Here is a 24,738-nt window from a genome sequence, read left to right on the forward strand (position 1 = left end):
GGTTGTCGTAAAGTTTCTTACGTCGAGTACCATTGAGGGGTGGGTAGGTGAAGAGGTTCTGTGTTCTCCTTCTTCTGGGTGAGAGGTAGTAGTAAAAACGGTTGTTTAGGTAGCTGGGTGCAGTGCCATGGGTTATTTTGAATAGAAGACAGTAGAATTTGCTTTTATCGGTAGCCAGTGAGATTCTAAATTTTGTATGTATATATTATTTTGTATTAAATTGCCATATGGTTTTGGGTATTTTTTCCTATTTTATATTTGTAAAACACTTTGAAATATTTGACATTGCATGACATCAAATTTTAATAAAACTTGAAAACTTGATTAGGATTGCAGACATGAAACCAAATCAGCACCTCAATGATGAAGGTGAAATTCCAAACACAAGAGTCATGTGGAAGAGAGGTCACCAGTCGGGATAATATTCAACTATTTGAACTTTATTAGATTTGCACTCAACATGGCCAGTGTTTCAGCTGATATGCGCTTTTCAAGAGTCGATATTCCTCAGGATCCATAATTATTTTTAAGTCCAATATATATAGAGAAATAAAATATAATAAAACTCAGTTTAAGGATAGATGACCCAAAGTGCAGTCAAAAATCTCCGAATGGCAGCATATTCCTTCTGTGGTTTGGCACCAAAAAAAATCCAGTTTTCTCCAGGACACTTGCAGCTATGAGAACTTTATATTACAGACATTTGTAAATTTAAACTTCATATAATTAGGCAAAGTATTTAGGAGTCATATCACTAATGTTTTTCCAGATTGATGGTAATTTGTTTCAGGATTATTTAGTGATGAGTCATAAAAACATCAAAGAGACAATGGCTGGTCCTCATTCATTCATTTGCATCTTCCACTAATTTGCGGTTGAAATAGGTTTTCAAAAGCTCTTTTCAGAGAAGAAATAGCCCTATCTAGCTGCAATTTTGTAATTAAATAATATACCCTTTCTATAATTTAAAAGTGTTTCTAGTGAGTCCTTTATGGAGAATGTCTCTTTTGCAATGAATCCAAAAGACAGGGTAATGCCTATTGTAAATCAGAATCGAGACAAACCAGAGTTCATGAGGCAGAAAAAATAGCTTCAAATTTTGACCGACGTTAATCTGTTTCATTATTTCTTTTCAGTAGAGTTCACCATGGAGAAAGCAACGTCAGTCAGGTTGTTACATTTGTTTGAGTTAGTCCAGGTACGAGAAACGTCGATCCACAAGGATCGCAACCCAGTAGGATTTTTTTCAAGATTTCCCCAAAGAATATGCATGTGACCTGTTTGCATGCACTGCCTCCATTGTATGCAAATAGAGTTCAATCATATTCACTGGGGAAAACCTGATAGGGTCGCAGCCCTCAAGGGCCAAAGTTGCTCACCCCTGAGTTAGTCTTTTCTGGAGCACTATTTCCCTTATGAATGAGATGCATGCTGGGTTATGAATACCAATCAGTTCCACTTATTGTGATTTATAACACTGGTCAACAAGCATTTTGCTACTGGAGTTCTGTCACCTGTACCTTAACAAGGGCCTCATGCTGAAAACAGTTTTCGTCTATCACATCCTTTTTTTAAGTTAAGCATCAGTTTATGTTTATATCATTTTCATCAATAACGCTACCGTGAAGCATCGGTATTATACTGTTTCTGTAACACAATACAGTACTCTCCCGATATTTGCGGGGGTTCCATTCCAGGAACCCCCGCGAATCTCGAAAAACTGCGAATACAGTTTTTCATGGGGAAGCCTGAAGAGGGCAGCAGGAGAGCAGCCGGAGCGCCGTGAGTGCAGGAAATCACTCGCAATATGCTCCGACTTCCTTTACCTGCACTAAGTTGGGCCTTATCCAATCAGGAGCTGCGTGTCAAAGCATCTCCTCATTGGATAAGGCCCGACTTAGTACAGGAAGAGGCGGTCGGAGCGTACCCCGAGTGATTTCCTGCACACTTGGAGCTCCGGCTGCTCTCTCCTGCCTCTCCCGCTGCCCTCTCCTTGTTGGTGGTTCGCGGTCGGAAAATACCGCGAATGAGCAGGGGAACACTGTATTGCATTTTAGGACAGCTCATCGATCACATATACCAGTAATTTGAAAGTTTATACTAAAAAGTGATTGTGCTGAATTTTTATATTTTGTTTGTTTTTGACTAAGATATTATTATGAACAGATGAGGTTGTATTAACCATTCTGAGAATTTCTGTTATGTCTGTGGACTATTTACTGTACATCATCAGCGAAAGAATCTGTCCAGCAGACTTCAAAGTGCATACAAGCATTATTTTGGCAGTACCGTTGGTGACCAAGATAAAGCGTGGGAACGTCATGTGTGCTGCAGTGTCTGCTAAAACCGCTTCGAACTTCACGGTATATAAGAAATAAATTATTATTATTATTATTATTATTCTGAATTAACAGCTTTTGTTCTGGTTCAGAATTTTCTCGGTTATCACAGATCAGAGAAATTTGTTCCAACACTAAGGGCTCCTTTTACGAAGGTGCGCTGGCATTTTTAGCGCACGCACCGGATTAGCGCACGCTAGCCAAAAAGCTACCGCCTTCAGCATTTTAGCGCACGCTATTCCGCGCGTTAAGGCCCTAACGCGCCTTCGTAAAAGGAGCCCTAAAGGGCTTACATTCTAAGCGGTCAGTTCCATAACCCAACACCTAAATTAAGATGGCAGAAAAAACAGTGGAAACAACCAACACCCCCCCCTCCCCCCCCCCACTGACAATCTAGGAATCTCCTTGATAAAAACTTATGTTCAAATATATTTTATTGAGCTCAGAAAGAAAACGTACAACAGCTCAAAGAAAACAGCAATACAAGCTCAAGGTATATCAAAAAACCTCCAGTATCCAGTTACCCATCCCCCCAACCAAGTCCCACCCCACCCCCGGTCCTCCATCCAAATACAACCCCCAAGATGCACAGCAGTACCACAAAAAGGGGTAATAGTACACATAAAAGGAATACAGCTATATGAAAATGCATCAACAATTACGCAATCGGCTACGCGTCAAAGGTGTCATGGTAGTCCAAAAGGGTTCCCAAGTGCGCTGAAAAGAGCGCCCCAGGAGAGAGGAAAAGTCTGACGCATCTCGTTGTTCCTACATCAGAAGAGTAATCATCCGGCATCGCCAGAGAGAGTAGTCTGGTGCCTCCTGATCAAGCCATTTAAGCAGGATGCATTTCAATGCAAGAAGAACTGTCCATTTGAGGAAGGCAGCAACCCCCAGTATACGGGGGGGATAGTGGGGCACAGCTCCAAATAAAACCAAAGGAGAACGACGGACAGTAATGTTCCAAAGGCGCTCCACAAAAAGAAAAACGGCATCCCAAAAAGAACAAATGTTGTGGTAGGTCCAAAACATATGTCCCAAGCCTGCCTCAGGTGTCTGGCACCGTGGGCAGGCAGCTGACTCCCTAAATCCAGAGAGGTAAGCCCTTTTAGGAGAAATGTACAATCAAAGGACCAGTTTATAGTGTTGTTCCCAAAAAGTCCTATATTTACGATAAGTAGACAACCTGCGAACAGCATTCAAAATCACATCATCAGGTAAGCCTACCCCAAAGTCCCGGGCCAAACATCCCTTAATCTAGAATGATCGAACAAGGGGGACTCATCCTTCAAATGACGATGGTGAAATTTAAGGGGAACAGGAAGTTGAGAGCCATTATTAGTAAAGGCCGTAGATAACAACTCCTGACAGGAACTAGAGGGTAGGGAATGAAGATAATGTTGAATTTGCATATAGGCAAAAGAATCAGTGGGCGGGATATCAAATTCTTCCCGCAACTGATTGAAGGACCTAATTCTCCCATCGTCATCCACCAATTGAAACACATAATGAATGCCCCTTGTTTCCCATCTAGCAAAACTCACTCCATCAACCCCAGGAAGGAAATAGTTATTGAAACGAATAGGCAGAAAAGGAGTAACGGTAGGGTTAACAGAATAAAACGTACAGACCCAGTGCCAAGCCTTTCACAGAGAGCGATGCAGCACCTTGCTAGTGAGAGGCTCAGGAGAAGTAGAGGCGACAGAATGAAGGTATGCACTAAAGTGCGTAGTCCAGAAACAAGAAAGTTCTAAAAAGGTATTGGTGAAAGCAGTGGAACCCCGAAAAAAGTCATTAATATGGCGCATGCCGCAACTAACTGTCAGATAGCGGATATTCAGCAAACCCAGGCCGCCCTTGTACCACAGAGTCGCCGCCAACTTGTAAGGTAGTCGGGCCCTCTTGCCCAACCATAGGAGATAAAAATTTTTATAAAAGACTTTATGTGTACAGTAGTTGAGTGGTTATGGACTCAACAAGTGCTGTGTTGTGGCACAATAGTCTTCATCAATTGTCCAATAAACAATCCATAAAGGTGAAAGCCCAGAGATAATAAAAGCAATCTTCTATATAGCACTGCAAGATTATCGTTATCTGGTGCCTCCACTTATGGCGAATGAGTGTCTAAGGGTGGATTCCTTACTTTTTCCCTCAGGAATTACTGTACTTCAAAATCTCAGCGAATTCAGCTCTCCGATTTCTCACTGCTTTCACTCATCACTACAAACTGTTCTTTTTGACAGCCTCCTGCAACTATCTCCTAGAACAAAGGAAACACCCACTGATTTCTCCCTCCTCAGAAACCTCCTCCTCCTTCCTCACAGCTTCAGTTGCCAAGCAAAAGACAAATTAGTACATTTCCTGACAGCCTGCTCTGGTCTCGCAAACATGACATCAAAAACTACCAGAAAAATTGCTCGGATCAAAAGGCCAATTTGATTAATACACATCTATAGTCTATCAATAACCAATTTATCTACTAAGGGTTACACCTGTATTCTAAGATTTGCCCCCTAAGGCCAGATGCTGCAACCGGCAATGGTATCAGACAGTGCCTCTAAAACCGGCGCAGGCCGCGTAGTAATCATATGCTGGCGCTGGCTGTAGAATCAGGGCCACGTGTACAGTAGATGTCAGAAATGTAGGCCAGGGTTTTCCTGGCCTTCGTTTCCAGCGCCTACTTTACACAAAAATTGCATCCACAGGGGCAAGCCACGCCAACTTTGATCGTAAGCGCTGGCAGTGGATAGGGTATCGGCGGCCTGTTCTGTAGCCGCCTACATTTTTATTTTTACTTTAATTGGTTTTAAATGATGTGATCATTTACCGCATCTTTTATAATAATAATAATAATAACTTTATTCTTGTATACCGCAATACCATGGAAGTTCAATGCGGTTAACAATAGAAGAGACTGTACATTTACAGCGATGATACATATTACAGTGTTGTTACATTTACAGAGATGTTACATAAATAGCAGTAATAAAAAGGCATATACTAAAGAAGAGACTGTACGTATACAGCGATGTTACATGTTATAGCGGTGGTACATTTACAGTGATGTTAAATGTGAGGCAATGAAAAGGCAGGGCAATTAGATAAAACAGAGATTGAGAAAGAGAAGCCATAGTGGCTTGGGAGGGGGGCGTAGTCAGAGGGAATGGAGGCATGTCGAGGTCAGGAGGGTGCAGGGAAGGAGGGAAGGCAGCGTTAGCGGAATTTGTCGAAGAGGTAGGTTTTTAGTGACTTCCTGAACAGGTGGTAGGGCGGGGAGTTGGAGATGAGGGCGGTAAGGCAATTGTTCCATTTGCCCGCTTGGAATGCTAGGGTTCTATCAATGAATCTCTTGTAGAGGCAGCCTTTTAGGGAGGGAAAGGTGAATAGGTGGGCGTTTCGTGTGCGGGAGGGGCCTGCTATTTCAAGGTGCTCACCAATGAAATCAATTAAGTTAGGCAGCGGTGGGGCATCTACCTCCACCTAACTTTCGGAGTCTCTATGAGAATCGGGGCTTACGTGTCAAGCCACGGATTAACTGTTAGTGCAGTTCTGCAATTATAGCATGCGCTAATTCCCACAGTAGATGATTAACACAGTTTAGGTTTCAACAGTTTTTATTGCTGAACGACAGAATAGAAAACAACACAGAAAGTAGCAATGGTTAAAAAAAAAAAGCCAAAATCCCTAGTAATCCAACAACAAAAACAAACAAAAGCATGAAACATGTCATCACCAGTTTACAATATACCCACACCCCATTCCCAACCCATCTAAAACTCCACACCGCCAATACAATACCCTGAATATACCCTCCCCCACCCTATTTCTATAGAGCTACTAGACGCACGCAGCGCTGCATGGAGTCGCAAAGAGAAAGAAAACAGTCCCTGCTCGAAAGAGCTTACAATCTAAACAGCAAATCGGGAAAGATTCCAGAAAACTGGAAGGTGGCAAATATTACGCCGATCTTCAAAAAAGGTTCGAGGGAAGATCCGGGAAACTACAGACCGGTGAGTCTGACGTCGGTATCGGGAAAGATGGTAGAGGCGCTGATAAAGGACCGCATCTTTGATCACCTTGACGGACAGTCTAATGAGGACCAGCCAGCACGGTTTCAGCAAAGGCAGATCTTGTTTGACGAACTTGCTGCACTTCTTCGAGGGAGTAAACAGGCAGATAGACAAGGGCGACCCGATTGACATTGTATATCTGGATTTTCAGAAGGCGTTCGACAAGGTTCCACATGAATGACTACTTTGGAAAATTGCGAATCGAGGGTGAAATACTCACGTGGATTAAAAACTGGCTGGAGCATAGGAAACAAAGAGTGGGGGTAAATGGACAATACTCAGACTGGAAGAGCGTCAGCAGTGGGATGCCGCAGGGCTCGGTGCTTGGACCCGTGCTCTTCAACATCTTTATAAATGATCTGGACATTGGTACAACGAATGAGGTGATTAAATTTGCGGACAATACAAAGTTAATCAGAGTAGCGAAGACACAGGGGGATTACGAAGATCTGCAACGTGACATATTCAAGCATGAGAAATGGGCATCGACAAGGCAAATAAGGTTCAATGTGGATAAGAGTAAAGTGATGCATGTCGGCATCAAAAATCTCATGAATGAATACAGACCTCCCAGGAAAGAGACTTGGGAATTCTGATTGACAAGTCAATGCAGTTGTCCATGCAATGTGCGTCGGCGGCGAAAAGGGCGAACAGAATGCTAGGAATGATTAAGAAGGGGATCATGAACAGATCGGAGAAGATTATCATGCCGCTGTACCGGGCCATGGTGCGCCCTCACCTGGAGTACTGCGTCCAACACTGGTCGCCATACATGAAGAAGGACACGGTACTACTCGAAAGGGTCCAGAGAAGAGCGACTAAAATGGTTAAGGGACTGGAGGAGTTGCCATACAGTGAGAGATTGGAGAAACTGGGCCTCTTCTCCCTTGAAAAGAGGAGACTCAGAGGGGACATGACCGGAACATTCAAAATACTGAAGGGAATAGACTTAGTAGAGAAAGACAGACTGTTCATTCTTTCCAAGGTAGGGAGAACGAGAGGGCACTCTCTAAAGTTGAAAGGGGATAGATTCTGTAGAAACGTAAGTTCTTCTTTACCTAGAGAGTGGTAGAAAACTGGAAAGCTCTTCCGGAGTCTGTTATAGGGGAAAACACCCTCCAGGGATTCAAGACAAAGTTGGACAATTTCCTGCTAAACTGGAACGTAAGCAGGTGAGGCTAGGCTCGTTTAGAGCACTGGTCTTTGACCTGGGGGCCGCCGCGTGAGCGGACTACTGGGCACGATGGACCACTGGTCTGACCCAGCAGCGGCAATTCTTATGTTCTTATGTAATTGGATTCTTATATCCCTGAGATACTCAAGATGGACTAGGTCAAACCACTTCCACCACCACACTCACACAATAATATATATATATATATATATATATATATATATATATATATTTGTTTTGGGAGGGGTACTGTGGGGTGGGGGGAGGATATATTGGGAGCATTGTATTGGGGGTGTGGTGTTTTAGATGGGATGGGAATGAGGTTTGGATATATTGTAAACTGGTGATGACATACATATGATAGATATACAGCAATGTACTCCTAAATTAGGATACAGAAAATGATGATTATATCTAACAAAAATCTAGAGCTAAATTCTTGCTTAACAGTGCTTCTTAGTGAAATGCTCCCATAAACAGATAAGCAGTCCAAGTTGCTCTACTGCATGTTAAAAAGAGGGAATGCAATCCAGTCCTGGTTTTACACCATCATATCAGTGGATTTCTAGGGCTTGTGTTCCTCCCAGCTATTGAAACTATAGGTCCCTAAAGGCAACGGGCTAAAAGCCAGTCCTAGCCTAGCCTGCTCACCGCGACATTATACCATATGGGTTGCCATAACAAATAGTCTCTTATGTTTGATTAATGGACTTTAATAGTTATGGCTAGAGGATTTATTCAGTAGCTGAACACAAACCATATATCAAAGCTACTGCCAGTAAAATTAAATACTGTGGATGATCTATCTATGTACTAAAACTTTTTCACTTTTGATACTTATTTTGCTGATTATCAGAGGAAGGAGGAGAAAACTTGCTTGCGGCTGAATTTTCTAGAACTTTTCAACTTTGACTCTATTGGAAGTGATCTAATACTTGTCAGATGGAGATCTTATTAACAGAGTAGCTGCCAAGTCATGCAGAGATTTCCAATGGCACAGTTCAAGGAAGATTTGGGCTTAGTATGGATTTCTGACCATTCCCCCCTCCCATTGCATTATGGTACTTGTAGTACTAATTTCAAATATGATAAATCTAAATGTAAATCTATTTCTATATCCAAGGCAGAGTATAATCAAAAACACACATAATCACAGTATAAAAGCAGCCATATCGCACAACAAGCTATATACAACATTCATTCAAACCAAGTTCTACGGATTTATTAAGCTCCCATTTATTAAGCTTGTGGTAGCAAGCATTTGTGAACAAGAACATTTTCTGTCTTCCGAGTGTCAGCAATATTTTGTTCAGTTCTTTTGGACCAGCAATAGAATAAATCATCTTCCTTGTATGCTCCAATCAAGTCTTCCAACATGCACGAAAAACGTGATTAGAAAAAAACAAAACAACCAGACAACAAAGGTAGAAAGATGAATTTTTTTCTTAATTCAGTGAATGGAAAAATGTCACTGCTTTCTTTATAGTTTGAAGAGTGCAGGGGCAGTTTCCATTTCTCATTCTCTAGCATTATACTGCCTGCAGAATGTGGCTTCTTCCAGTTTAAGTTTAATTTTTTTCTACATATTCATCTGTTAAGTTTATGGGCACTTATTTTGTACCTGACAAGGGTCTATTTGTAGTCTGTTTGCATTCAGTTTCTGTTTAAGCATCTGTAAAAATTCAGCTTGTTCAGGCTTCCACCCCCTGATTATTCAGAAACAAAGATAACATATCAGACATTTTTGATTCAACAAAATCCACAAAATCATTTGGGAAAAAAGATGCACTGATTTCTAGCAGTTTCACTGTCTGGGTCAATGAACTGAAAACAGTTCCTTAGGACGGTTCAAAGACTCATTGATTTGCTTCTGGTAATAACTTCCCCTTTCCCTAACAATAACTAATTCGTATTCCTGCAATTTAATTAAATAGATGTCCTCTTTTTCTTCCTCTCAAGCTCTGCTTCAGTTAATTCACACCGCAATTGCTATAACTCAGAAGTAAAGAAAATGGTAGACACTCAGCCATATGTTTGATCTTAATCATTCTCACAGGGTAAATTTGATCTAAAATCTGAGTCAAAGTAGTATTCCAATGTTCCACAGTCTTCAGTGGTTCCCAACCCTGTCCTGGAGGACCACCAGGCCAATCGGGTTTTCAGGCTAGCCCTAATGAATATGCATGAGAGAGATTTGCATATAATGGAGGTGGCAGGCATGCAAATCTGCTAGCCTGAAAACCCGATTGGCCTGGTGGTCCTCCAGGACTGGGTTGGGAACCACTGCTCTAGAGAATGGCACGGGGACAAATTTGTCCCTGCCCCCCCACAGGATCTCTCTCGTCCCCATGAGTTCTGTCCCTGTTCCATCCCTGTACGCTCTGCCCTTATCTGCACAAGCCTTGAATACTTATGATTTTAAAGTGTTCGAAGCTTGTGCAGATGAGGACGAGGCTTGTAGGGATGGGGCAGGGATAGGGACAGAACTCGCTGGGACGGAATGGGGTTGGAGATGGATCCCGTGTGGACAGGGACAAATTTGTTCCCGTGTCATTCTGTACTAGACACATCACCCAGTAATAGGGCTCAAGTACATAACATAACATAAATCTTTATTTATACCGCATTAGCCTTTTGGCTCAAACTTAAAGCGGTTTACAGAAAGGAAAAAGAAGTCCAGGGAGAGACAGCAAATTTCGACATTTAGGAATCATACAAGTTTACAATCATGCATAACAATTAGCAGGAATACAGCAGAGGCATGTGAGAGGTGAAATAATGAGGAGGGGTGGTCCAGACTTAGGTTAGTATGTGAAATGGGAATTATTTTAAGCTGGGTTGTCATGTTTGGGGAAAAGAAGTGTTTTTAGGAGCTTCCTGAAATGCATGTAAGTATTCTTCAGAGACACAAAGTCCATCTTCCCTCTGACATATCAATCACAGCTCTCCTAATATTTGTCTTACTCTCAAGCAACGCCAACTGAAACAAGAGATAATGATCTGTCAATACTAGTGGCAGCACATCCACAGTTGTTTTAGAGTAGTGTGTCTCAAGCTGTGTGCCTCCTGAGATTTCAGGTGTGCCGTAGTATACGGGGGAGGAGGAGAGGCGCTGGCGCCAGCTGACTGCCTACAGGACGCGAGGCACGTCCTGTAGGCAATCAGGCAATGAGTCGAGGAGTTTGCATGCAAATGATTTGCACCTCCGTGCATGCAAACAAGATAATGAATCAATCGCTGTTTCAGAATCGGCCAAAAATGATTGAATCACTATCTTTAGTGAATCTGGGCCTTAGTCTTTATAGCTTTCTGCCCATGGGATCCCTGGAGTGAAGAGTGCATTTTTCAATGCTGGTAAGAAACCAGCAAGAGAGGCAGTTGGGCCCTCTCGACGACCAAGGAAAGAAAGGGTCAATTAAGGAGGATAAACAGGTTGCCGATAGGTTAAATTCACTCTTTGCCTCTGTCTTCACTAAAGAAGACATTTCAACAGTGCCAGACGCAGGAAAGATATTCACCGGAGGCATAGAAGAAAGCCTCACAACAGTAAATGTGACGTTGGACATGTTATACTCTCAGATTGACAAACTGAAAAGCGACAAATCCCCTGGACCGGATGGAATTCACCCGAGAGTATTAAAGGAACTCAAGGTCGAAATTGGTGAATTGCTACAATCTGTAGCTAATATGTCAATTAGAACCGGCCAAATACCAGAAGACTGGAGGATAGCAAATGTTATCCCAATTTTCAAAAAAGGTTCAAGAGGTGATCCGGGAAACTATAGACCTGTGAGCCTCACTTCGGTTCCTGGGAAGATAATTGAAACACTAATTAAAGACAATATTGTACAACATTTGGAGAATCACAACCTAATAAGGGCTAGTCAACACGGCTTTAGGAAAGGGAAGTCATGTTTGACAAATTTACTACAATTCTTTGAGAAAGTAAACAAACAAGTAGATAATGGAAATTCAGTGGACATAGTTTACTTGGACTTCCAGAAAGCGTTTGACAAGGTTCCACATGCAAGGCTTATGAAGAAACTACTAAGCCATGGAATAGGAGGTGAAGTGCACAGATGGATCGACAAGTGGTTGGAGAACAGAATGCAGAGGGTTAACATAAACGGGAAATTCTCGGAATGGGAGAGGGTGACTAGCGGCGTGCCCCAGGGCTCGGTTCTTGGGCCTATCTTGTTCAATATTTTTATAAACGATCTAGAAGATGAAACAACTTGCAATATAATAAAGTTTGCAGACGATACAAAACTATCTCGCGTGGTTGACTCTCAAAGGGACTGCGAGGAACTCCAGGAGGATTTGAACAAGCTAGAAGCGTGGGCAACAAAGTGGCAGATGAATTTTAACATAAACAAATGCAAGGTGATGCATCTAGGGAAAAAAAACAATGAACACGAGTATAAGATGTTGGGGGCGACATTAGCAAATTGCGAACAAGAAAGGGATTTGGGGGTACTGATTGACAGAACCCTAAAGCCTTCGGCTCAATGCGCGGCAGCGGCGAAGAAAGCTAATAGGATGTTGGGTATGATTAAGAAGGGGATCACGAGTAGATCGGAAGAAGTAATAATGCCACTTTATAGAGCAATGGTCAGACCGCAGTTGGAATACTGTGTACAACACTGGTCTCCATACCTCAAGAAAGATATAATTCTGCTGGAGAGGGTACAGAGGCGAGCCACGAAACTTGTCAAGGGATTGGAGAATTTGAGCTACATAGAATGCCTTAGGAAACTGGGACTATTTACCCTCGAGCAGAGAAGACTGAGAGGGGATTTAATAGAGACTTTTAAAATAAAAGGATTGGATATAATAGACCAAGAAGCAGCATTACTAACTCTTTCAGATGTGACACGGACAAGAGGTCATAGACTGAAACTGAGTGGCAGCAGGTTCAGGACAGATATCAGGAAGTACTTTTTTACACAGTGCGTGGTGGGAATTTGGAATGCTCTCCCAGAGGATGTTGTGACAGAGATAACTGTTCTGGGATTCAAGCGCAAGTAGGATGCACACCTTCTTGCAAATCATATTGAGGGCTATGGTATATCTGGGTCTCCATTCGGCAGTACCTAAAGGGGCCGCCGCGTGTGCGGATCACCGGACTGGATGGACCTCGGTCTGATCCGGTGAAGGCTTTTCTTATGTTCTTATGTTCAATGTATTCAGAGATGCTAATTAAGGATCTTTTCAGCAGCACTCTCTCGATAACGCCTTTGAAAATCCAAGTATACCCCAGTCAGTGCTACTTATACAGGTGGCAATATCTGGGCCAAATTATAATAATGATAGTGCCCCCTCTCCCCCCATTCCACCACCTTCAAAGCAAAAATCCCCAAGCACAGATTTCTTCAAAATAGCTGATCACAAGCTTTTCATAGTCCTTCCATAGACAAAGGTGGGACTACCTCACCAGCATAATCAAAGGGATTTAATATAATTTCTGGCTCTGGGCCTGCAAAACAGTACCTTTCTCACCGTCTTCATTCTTAAAGAGGAATTATATACACCCTTCTGAATCTCATATGTCCAGAAGCTGTTGCAAGTATAAGATGTAAATCATAGCCTCAGTCACTCATAGTGATTCATGAAGATTAACGTTCTGGATTAAAAACCACAAATCTTGAAACAGGGCTTGCACAGCGGTCAGATGAAAAAGGTACCGTTCTCTCTTCAGGGGATGCAGTTTATGATATAATGGGCAAAACTCTGCAGCAAATCATTTCCCACTAGTTTATGTAACCCCCTACCACAACCTAGGGTTAACAAACCTCCGGATTTCCCTCCTTTTGAGGGGTCCGTCCGGGTTTTGAAAAGCTTTCCTTCATGCAGGAGGGCATCAGCGTGATGTCATTGCATCGTGACCACGCACGCACGGATGTCCTGCCCGACAAGAGGAGGCAACGGGGTGGGCTTGGGGGCCAGATCAGGGGCATGATGGGGTTGGGCGGGACTGGGCGGGCTTGGAGGTGGGACTAAGAGTCCAGATTTTCCAGATGGAAAATCTAGTAACCCTACCACAAGCACCATCATCTCTGTCTAAGAACCAGGCCAAGTTCTCGCCTTCATGGGCTGCATGGAATAGGGGCCCAAAGGTGTAGCTAGGTTGAGTGCAAGGGGAGTATTAGTTGCTCTCTCAAATGGATTTTGAATAAAACAGCACCTATGTAAACAGCCCTACAGTTTCACATTGATGTCTAGAGCAGTGGTTCCCAACCCTGTCCTGGAGGAACACCAGGCCAATTGGGTTTTCAAGCTAGCCCTAATGAATATGCATGAAGCAAATTTGCATGCCTATCACTTCCATCATATGCAAATCTCTCTCATGCATATTCATTAGGGTTAGCCTGAAAACCCGATTGGCCTGGTGTTCCTCCAGGACAGGGTTGGGAATCACTGGTCTAGAGGTCTGCTCCTCCCCTCCCCCCCCCCCCCGGACATAAAAAAACTGGCTGTTTCTGCCAGGGCCCTGCCATCAAGGACACTTTCACTCTAAATCAGTCCTCAAGGGCCACAACCCAGTTGGATTTCAATTTTTCCACAATGAATGAGATCTATTTGGATATGATGGAAGCACTACATGCAAATTAATCCCATATATAGGTTTACCAGATTTTCCATGCAAGGGCATGGGAGGGTCATAGGTGTTCCCACACATTGGCAACAAATTATAGAGCATTGCCAATCCACACCTAACTTTGGGTGCCGGACTTATACTTTTTTCTACCAGGTGTAAATCAAGTACCAAGAGTTAGGTGCAACCTAACCTAACTATACTGGTATTCTTTAAGGTAAGGCACCCTTCATAGAATAGAGATTCAACACTGTATTTAGAATTCCCCCCCTGAATATCCTGTAACATGGTTGAAAATTTGACTGGCACCAGAAGGGCTTCTCAGCCATCTCTTGGAAGCACACTAGCCTGCTGAGTTCTCAGAATTATCATAGTGAAAATCTGTAGAGAACTTATGGGGCCTGTTCCCTTAACCTTTTATGTGGCATTGTTGCTCAGAAGCAACTTGTTTTCTATGGCTCTTATGGGAGATCTACATCTCCAACTGTCTGTTACATGGCACTGTTGCTCTTGTTTAACACAAAGAAATTTTTTTCCTACAACTTTTCACCATCTACCAATTAAAGGGTTATGGAATTGCAAAAGCCTTCTATTGGCTCTACCAGAATATTGGCGTTTGACTTCTACATACCACTATAACTTCTGGAACAAGATTCTGGCTCTTTGGCTCTTCTACCCATGATTAAAAATCATAGGAGGAGACAACTCTTAGTGGGAAACTGTGTTGGTATAAAAACCTAGTCCATTGTATCCCATGTCTTTGGCTCCAACTTCTCTGGCCTTTGTATCACATAGTGAGGAGAAGACGTAGGGGGGTTTTGAAGATCTGCAACGTGACATAATCAGGCTCGAGGAATGGGCATCGACATGGCAGATGAGGTTCAGTGGGGATAAGTGTAAAGTGATGCATGTCGGTAACAAAAATCTCATGCATGAATACAGGATGTCCAGGGCGGTACTTGGAGAGACCGCCCAGGAAAGGAATTTGGGAGTTCTGATCGACAAGTCAATGAAGCCGTCCACGCAATGTGCGGCAGCGGCGATAAGGCGAACAGAATGCTAGGAATGATAAAGAAGGGGATCACAAACAGATCGGAGAAGGTTATCATGCTGCTATACCGGGCCATGGTGCACCCTCACCTGGAGTGCTGCATACAGCACTGATCGCCGTACATGAAGAAGGACACGGTACTACTCGAAAGGGTCCAGAGAAGAGCGACTAAGATGGTTAAGGGGTTGAAGGAGCTGCCGTACAGCGAAAGATTAGAGAAACTGGGCTTCTTCTCCCTCGAACAGAGGAGATTGAGAGGGGACATGATTGAAACATTCAGGGTACTGAAGGGGATAGACTTAATAGATAAGGACAGGTTGTTCACCCACTCCAAGGTAGGGAGAACAAGAGGGCACTCTTTAAAGTTGAAAGGGGATAGATTCCGAATAAGCATAAGGAAGTTCTTCTTCACCCAGAGAGTGGTAGAAAACTAGAACGCTCTCCCGGAGTCTGTCATAGGGAAAACCACCCTCCAGGGATTCAAGACAAAGTTAGACAAGTTCCTGCTGAACAAGGACGTACGCTGGTATGGCTAATCTCAGTTAGGGCTCTGGTCTTTGACCAAAAGGCTGCCGTGTGAGCAGACTGCTGGGCACGATGGACCACTGGTCTGACCCAGCAGTGGCATTTCTTATGTTCTTAGAAGAAGTCCTTAGATCTTGCTTCCAAGGCTGGATCTGTGGTCTATCTTCCTTCCCTTTACACTGTTATTGTAAAGGGAAGAGGGTCCTTGCTAACACAGCCATTGTTCCTGAAGAGAGGAGTGGGAGCAATAACAGAACCTATAAAGCTGCTGTATTTGCTATGGGTAATAACCGAAATAGAGAACCAGCTCACCTCTATATCCTTCCCAAATGATTAAGATTTAGCCCAAAGGAACAAGAGAGGACCAAAGGGGACTCCATGAAGATCTCTAAAGGCAACTCCATGAAGATCTCTAAAGGCAAAGAAACCCAGTAGCTCAAAAATACCATACCCATATGTGAACTGGCAGTAATAACACAGTTGAGGATCTGTGGGTCAAAAGAACAGATTTATAAAAGAATGTGATCTGACCCATCTTATATCGCATTTGCTCCTGATGATGTAAGTAATCAGGTGAACCACAGACTAGCAGTTTAAAGACTGACAGATGGGGAAATCCATTCAATAACATACAATCCAGGTTTTTTTTCCTGGGGCAGATATTGTTTGTGTAACACATGCACATCTGTGCCACTAAAAAAAGAGAAAAAGTCCCATACAGCTCAGTGGCAGGAGGCTCTTTTGGGCTTCCCCTGTCGCTCAGCTGTTCGGACTTCCCCAAACCAGTTCTGCGAATGTGTGGGAGCTGGTTCTAATCAAGCAATCGGATGGGATTACGGCTACCCTCTGCAAAATTCATTTGCATGTGAAGCTGTTTGAACATAGATCGCCGTTTAGAAATTGGCCCATAGTGACTCGCACGGTCTTTACTGTTTTTAGCACATTTAGCTCTCTGCGAATTAACAATCAATCCAAATGAAATATTGCAAGCCCAGTTTACTTTGAGCTTTGGAGCCCTAGTGAGGTAACTAAAGAGTTACACAGATGGATCCCTTCGTAAACTGGTTTCTTGGAAGTAGCTTGCTGAACTTTATTTAATGTAGCATATGCAAAAACAAATTTAGCCAAAATTAAACCTTTGCTGTAGCTTCCTGTAATTGCTAGCCCGTCTATCTTCTAACAAAGCAAAATTATTTTCATCAGCCCCACAGCAAAATGAAATTTTAATGCTACCATTAGCAGAGTAGTACCAGAGCTAGGGTTTACCTCTTTTTAGAAGGCACATCCGGGCGGCTCTTCAAAACCCGTTTCTAAAAAGACTACACTACAGCTTGGTAGACAGAATTAGAAATAAAACCAGAATAGAAGGCCTTCAGCCCATGCAGTTAGAAATAAAATAAATTATGGAAATTATTGCCAGAGTGTCACATCTCCCATGGCCTTAGTCACACGAATGTTCAGCCCCAGGCCTCAGAAACACAGAAAGGACTCTCGCTGTAACAGGAAAGCAATCTATATTTTCTGTTGTTGCCATCCCGCTCCGAAGCTGTGCATCAGGGAATTGGAGTGCTTCCTTTCCTTTTAAAATAATCAATAGTGCACAACAGTAATTAGCAATCTGCGGTACTCTTTACTCTCCTGTTAAGACAATTTAAAAAATCTAGAGTCACAGTGTTAACAAAGTATGAGTCCAGTTTATCAAAGCTCTCCCCTTATCTCGTCCCCGAGGCACAGAACAAATGATGAAGCTGGTCTTGCACACTTTAAAACCAAAGTGACAACAAAAAACTTAAAGGACACTGTTGTAGAGGACAGAAAAAAAGCACAAAACTCAAGAAGAGGAAAGCCGAAATCCAAACGGTTGATCAAGCATGGTCCCTACTGAAAAACATCATCACCGAAGCACAGAATCTCTACATTCCGCAGATATCCAAAGGAAGGCGAAACAAGAACAAAGGAGAACCAGCTTGGCTATCTAAAGGGGTGAAGGATGCAGTGAGGGAAAAGAGGAACTCGTTTAAAAAAATGGAAACATGAAAAAACAACGGAGGCCTGGAACTGTCACAAGGTCGACCAGAAGAAGTGTCATAAAGTGGTAAAAGATGCCAAAAAGGTCAATGAGGAAAAGATAGCGCAAGAAGCCAAAAATTCAAGCCCTTTTTTAGATATATAAAAGGGAAGAAACCAGCAAGAGAGGCAGTAGGCCCTCTCAACGACCAAGGGAGAAAAGGGTGCATTAAAGATGATAAACAGATTGCAGATAGGCTAAACTCATTCTTTGCCTCTGTCTTCACCAATGAGAACACTATAACAATGCTGGAAACAGGGAGGGTATTCAACGGAGACATAGAGGAAAGCCTCAACACAGTGAATGTGGATTTGGACAAGATATACTATCAGATCGACAAACTAAAAAGTGACAAATCCCCTGGACTGGATGGAATTCACCCGAGAGTATTAAAGGAGCTTAAGGTTGAAATTGGAGAACTATTACAAACCCTAGCTAATATGTCAATTAGAACCGGGCAAATACCAGACGACTGGAAGATAGCGAATGTCATCCCAATCTTCAAAAAAGGATCAAGAGGAGAATCGGGCAACTATAGTCCTGTGAGTCTTACGTCGGTTCCTGGGAAAATGGTTGAAGCACTAATTAAGGATAGCATAGTGCAACACCTGGAGAATCACGACCTAATGAGAGCTAGTCAACACGGCTTCAGGAAGGAGAAGTCATGTTTGACAAACTTACTTCAATTTTTTGAGAAGGTGAACAAACAAATCGATAGCGGAGACCCGGTGGATATAATTTACTTGGACTTCCAGAAAGCGTTCGACAAGGTCCCGCACGCAAGGCTTATGAGGAAACTACTAAGTCACGGAATAGAAGGCGAATAGAAGGATAGAAGGCGGAATAGAAGGATCGGCAAATGGCTAGAGAACAGAATGCAGAGGGTAAGCATAAATGGGAAATTCTCAGACTGGGAGAAGGTGACTAGCGGCGTGCCCCAGGGCTCGGTTCTTGGGCCCATCTTGTTCAATATCTTTATAAATGACCTGGAAGAGGAAACAACAAGTAATATAATCAAGTTTGCAGATGACACAAAACTATGTTGGGCAGTTGGCTCACAAAGGGACTGCGAGGATCTCCAGAAGGATCTGAACCAGCTGGAGAACTGGGCGGAAAAGTGGCAGATGAAGTTTAACATAGACAAATGCAAGGTGATGCACCTGGGTAGGAAAAACAAGGAATATGAATATAAAATGTTAGGTGTAACATTGGGCAAAAGCGAACAAGAAAGAGACTTGGGGGTACTGATAGACAGGAACCTGAAGCCATTGGCTCAATGTGCGGCGGCGGCAAAGAAAGCAAACAGGATGTTGGGCATGATAAAGAAGGGGATCACGAGTAGATCAGAGGCCGTCATAATGCCGCTTTACAGAGCAATGGTCAGACCACACTTGGAATACTGTATCCAATACTGGTCTCCATACCTAAAGAAAGATATAACCATGCTGGAGAGGGTGCAGAGGCGAGCCACAAAACTAGTAAAAGGTATGGAAAATTTGAGCTACAAAGAACGCCTTGGAAAACTGGGACTGTTCACCCTCGAAAAGAGGAGACTGCGAGGGGATATGATAGAGACTTTTAAAATATTAAAAGGATTCGACAAAATAGACCAAGAAACATTGTTATTCACGTTCTCAAATGTGACACGGACAAGAGGTCATGGACTGAAACTGAGGGGCAGCAGGCCCAGGACAAATGTCAGGAAGTTCTGTTTCACACAGAGAGTGGTGGACGCTTGGAATACTCTCCCGGGGGAGGTTGTGGTGGAGACTACCATTCTGGGATTCAAGCTCAGGTTGGATGCACACCTTCTTGCAAATCACATTGAGGGATACAGATAATCGAGGTCTCCATCAGGGAGCACCTATCTTGGCCTCCACGTGTGCAGGTCGCCGGACTAGATGGACCTAGGGTCTGATCCGGTGAAGGTGTTTCTTATGTACTTAAGTACAGTAACTGTATTTGTGAACGCCAGGCCTTAATTTGTAGGGGAACGACCGGGAATGCAGTTCCACCTAGGGTTACCAGATGACCGGATTTCCCCAAACATGTCCTCCCTTTGAGGACACGTCCGGGGGTCCAGATGGCTTTTTCAAAACCCAGTACTTCGTCCGGGTTTTGAAAAGCCTTCTCTAAATCGTATTGGGCAGTAGGAAATCCACCCATGTAGTGGGGGAGGGGATGGGCAACTCCTGTCCTCAAGGGCTGGAATCCAGTCGGGTTTTCAGGATTTCCCCAATGAATATGCATTGAAAGCAGTGTATACAAATAGATCTCATACATATTCATTGGGGAAATCCTGAAAACCCGACGATTCCGGCCCTCGACGACCGAAGTCGCCCATCCCTGGGCTAGGGCATGATTGGGCGTGGGACTGGGGCATAACAGGGCAGGGATAGGTGGAACTGGCAAGCCTAGTTCCACCACTTATTTTCAGATTCCAGAGAAGCAAGGACATTTTGCTCTAAATAATCCCTCTCTTCCAAGCAGTCTGCAGGGACTGGGAGAGTAGGCTGTGAACCTGGAGCAAAGCAGAGAACAGTTATTCTAATCCAGTGGTCTCAAACACGTGGCCCAGGGGCCACATGCGGCCCACCAGGTACTATTATGAGGCCTTCGGTATGTTTATCATAATCACAAAAGTAAAATAAAACAGTTTCTTGATCCTGTTTCTCTAGCTGTAAATGACAATATTCTTATTAAGACTTAGCCAAAAGGAAAGATTTATAAACTATAAAGAGTTTTACCTCCTGCAATATCTTTAATAAGACATTAACTATTTTTTCTGAGGCCCTCCAAGTACCTACAAATCCAAAATGTGGCCCTGCAAAGGGTTTGAGTTTGAGACCACTGCTCTAATCCCTAATCTATCCCCTCTTCTCCTGTGGTTCCTGCTTTTGACCCACCCAAACCTTTCCCCCTGCTCCACAGTCCCAGTTTTTAGCTGCAGATTAAGCCCTAATGAAAGCAGCGATCACCATGGTACAGAGATCCCAATAAAACATTCTCAGAAATGTAATGATCTGGACAGAGGAGATTCAGAATCCATACTGTGTAACCTGAAAACAATTTCTACTATTCTCCCAGTGGCAATAAAATACATTTTGAGTGGCTGGAGGATGAATTGAATGCAAGTTACTTTTGTGAACCTTTATCAAAGGCATTCTGTGGAAAAAAAAATAAAAAATGAAAGCAGCTGACACAATGTCATCAGAGCTTTATACCTCCTTACAATGATTTCCTGTAATTTCACAGACTAAAAGTGCAGAAAGAACTAAGTTTGCTTCGAGAACAAACCATTTTGAATGTAAGTCCATGCTCCACTCCTAACAAACACGTTAAGATAAATGAGCTGTAATCTGTGGGAGTCGACGTGAAATATGAGCTTTTGCAGAAGTTGCCGTTATTTTTATTGGGTGCAATACATCAAAGCTGCCCATGTATGATCCAAGGTGATTCAGAAATTCAGTACCAATGACGCCTACTCTGCAATAATACCTATAACCCTTTTGTGCTTTAACAGACAGCATGCTGATATTTCTTATTTCTAACCAACTCTCACCAGGTTCTGAGGCAATTCCTAATCTACATTTGGTTTAACATCACATTCTGGGAAACAATGATTAAGAAACACAAAGGTAGTCTTAATAAAAGTTGGGGTGTGAACTAGAAATTTTTTTTGATTGTTTCATTTGTCATCTTGCATTCTTTTAGGTTTTGCTTTTAGTTTTAGTTTTGCATTGTCATGTTGTCAACGGCGTCAACGGTTGTACTACTTTTCAATAGTGTGGGGGGAGTGCGTGGCGCAGTGGTTAGAGCTACAGCCTCAGCACCCTGAGGTGGTGGATTCAAATCCCATGCTGCTCCTTGTGACCCTGAGCAAGTCACTTAATCTCCCTTTGCCCCAGGTACATCAGAGCAATGTCTCGCAAACTTTGCAAAGCCATAGCACACTAAACTGGGGGGGAGGGGGGCACCGCTCAAGGAGAGGCACTGGTGCCAGCTGACTGCCTACAGGATGTGCCTCTCATGGTGACTGTAGGCAGTCAGCTGGCACCAGTGCTTCTCCTTCTCACAGCACACAGTTTGTGATACCCTGAGACAAATAGGAAAAAAATGATTGAGTACCTGAATGCAAATAAGTCTAATGAGAACTGTCCAATACATCATTTAGGTCCTCATTTAGACTTATGTCTGGTACTGGTCACCTATGAGTTACTGCCCGAGCCCACAATCCCTCGTTTGTATGCCAAGGACTGATGTCGATTATTTAAAGAACTTTTGTAATGATTTTGTATTGTTCAAACATTCTCCCCGAGGGATTAAGAGTGTTAGCCAGTTATAGACTGAATTCTAGGTTTAATATGAGCTATAAGATAATTCTGAGGCTTCCTCCTATTTTATAAATATATTATTTTAACGCATTCCTTCAATATAGTATAGCACATTTTTGAGATGTAATTGTTTCACTTGTGCCCTATATTTCTGGCTTTTGTTTTTGTGATTCGTATTAAGAAGCATGCCTCTTACCATCCAGTTCCTCCACGGAGATGTTGGCTAACGCTAACTGCTCGCTGTCACTTCCAGTGGAAAGAGATCTGTTTAAGTAATGGTTCCCTTTGTACAGCAGGCCAGCAGTCACATGGTGGAATGGCATCTTCTTCCTGCTCCCAGAGGGACAGAAAACAACAACAACAAAAAATACCCCATTACCTTAAAATCTCATCTACTTCTTCCGTAGAACAGGCTGACATTTATAAAACACAGGGACAAAGGCTGTCTATGCCTCAGAGAAACACGTTTCAAAGAGGGAGTACATAAGACAAATGGCATGATATGCCGGTTTAATTCAGACTTCCCACTTGCTTTCCCCCTCTGCTTCCAGTGCTAAATGAAAAAGTGGGCACTGAAAATGGCTTTCCAAGAATGAATGAGGTTTCAACTATCATGTCCTTAGTTCCAAATGTATAAAATCATTGGAGGAGGGGAAAGCAGCATTCACATTTTTTGTTTCTTATCTTATTTCCATTTTGCTAGTGAATTTTAATGAGAACAAATAGCTGGCAACCGGGGCATATATAATCCACTTGGTTATTAATTCCTATATTATATTGGCTAGATGGGGAAATGAACACAGGGTCATTTTAACTGGTGCATGTTAATTTCCTGCCACAATACATTGTTTTATCTCCTACCAGAGTGTGGATGAAACATTTTTGAGATTTCAGGCAAGCTTCTGAGCCCATATAAATAGCAAGCAGAGTAGTCTGGTGGTCAGTGCCGTGGATTACATTGAAGGGGACCCAGGACCATATCCCACACTGACTACTACACTTGAGATGAGTGTGAGTCTTCCAAAACCCACCCAAATGTTATAGTTATCTACATATAGGTGACACCTGAAGGCATAAGAAGTGGCGTAGCAAGGGTGATTGGCACCCAGGGGGTGGCATCCCTCTCTGTCTCCTGCAGCGTGCTGCTTCTCCCGTACCGCTTTAATTTTCCTGGTGCGAGCAGCATCACGAACATGCTTGCCACACAGTGCCTGTTCTCCCGCCGATGTCACTTCCTAGACATGGGACCAGGAAGTGATGTCAGAGAGAGCCGACACCGATGCGGGCAGCAAGTTTGTGATGCTGCTCACGCCGGGAAAATTAAAGAGGTACAAGGGAAGGGGCACATGCACATGGCATCAGGAAGGAGCGGGAGGGAACGGAGAGGACAGGTGCCAATGCTCCCTCCAAGATGGGCTGCACTGCCCCCCCCCCCACCCCCCCTGATTCCTCCTTACTACGCCACTGGGTATAAGGGCTATGGTTATGGTGTACAGTGGGATACAGTAGGTTGTGGGTGAGTTTTGGAGGGCTCACCATACAATGTAAGGGGATTATGATGAGATGTAGAGAATGACATAGAGGCTGATACCCGCAGCTAGCCTCGGGTAACCTGCCGAAATGGGAAGCGAAAAAATAGTAGTCACCACGAGGACAAGGCCATTCACCGCCCCGTGAAGCCCTACATTTCCGGTGCCTACCTTTCACGTGAATCACACCCATGGAGGTGCTTCCAGCATTAGCCACACCTTCAGTGGCTTTAGGCATCATAAAGCACCTCCATAGGCACGACGGAAGTGGCGGTAAGTGCCTACGTTTTTTTATTTTTAAATGCTTCAAATTTTTTAATTTTTTTTTTTTTAACAGCTATTTCAACTTAAGATAGGCACCAGTAGGGAGCCTACCACTGTTTACAGAAAATGGGCCTAGGTACCAAAAAAACTGGGCGCTGCGCTAGTATTCTGTGAGAGCAGATTTGTGCACCAAATCTGTTCTAGAATGTACCAGAAGTCCACAGCTGTTCACCAAACTTTAGGCGCAACCACTTACAATTCAATGCGCTGCTATTTCTAAACTGAGTCGTTATGCCTTATTCTCTTTCCCGCTCCTTACGATCTGAGGACAAAAAGCTACTTACTACTCCATCCCTACGAATTAAAAATACTAGACGTACCACACTCTGTCACTGCTCCCCAAACGTGGAATCTACTAAGGTAAGAGAAGAAAAGAACCTTGAAAAATTTAAATCGAAGCTAAAAAGTTTCTTGTATAGAGATGCCTTTAATTAATTTGCCCTTTTAGCCAAGTTACGGTACTATTTCCATCTGAAGTACTGATCTAATATAATATAACTCCTATTGTTTTATCCTTACTTGTTCTCTTTCCTATATCAAATTGTAGTTCTTCCCCAATTTCCCTATGAAATGCAAGTTTCTCTATCCCTAGATTGTATGTTTCCCTCTTCAAATTTTTTTTTTTTAATTATTATTCATCGCTTTGGAATCTTTGAAAAAAAGCAATTTTATCAAATTTGAAATAAACTTGAAACTGATGCCTTGTCTGTGGTTAGCGTAAATTGTAGC

The 24,738-nt window shown here is 43.1% G+C and overlaps 1 protein-coding gene across 3 annotated transcripts in view; it reads right to left on the bottom strand.

The window, feature by feature from the left end:
- The window catches only part of CALN1 (calneuron 1), a 137,712-nt gene that overhangs the window by 88,150 nt on the left and 24,824 nt on the right, over nucleotides 1-24,738 (bottom strand). For 2 of the 3 annotated variants that reach the window (XM_033922612.1, XM_033922611.1), the window contains exon 2: nucleotides 22,353-22,486. In XM_033922612.1, coding sequence (XP_033778503.1) covers nucleotides 22,353-22,479 — 127 coding nt within the window. In that variant the 5' untranslated portion in view covers nucleotides 22,480-22,486. Of the gene's footprint in view, nucleotides 1-22,352; nucleotides 22,490-24,738 lie in introns of all 3 variants that reach the window. The other variant, XM_033922613.1, reaches the window with a different exon arrangement.

Source organism: Geotrypetes seraphini, chromosome 15 (assembly GCF_902459505.1).
Source record: "Geotrypetes seraphini chromosome 15, aGeoSer1.1, whole genome shotgun sequence".
Taxonomy (NCBI): Eukaryota; Metazoa; Chordata; class Amphibia; order Gymnophiona; family Dermophiidae; genus Geotrypetes; species Geotrypetes seraphini.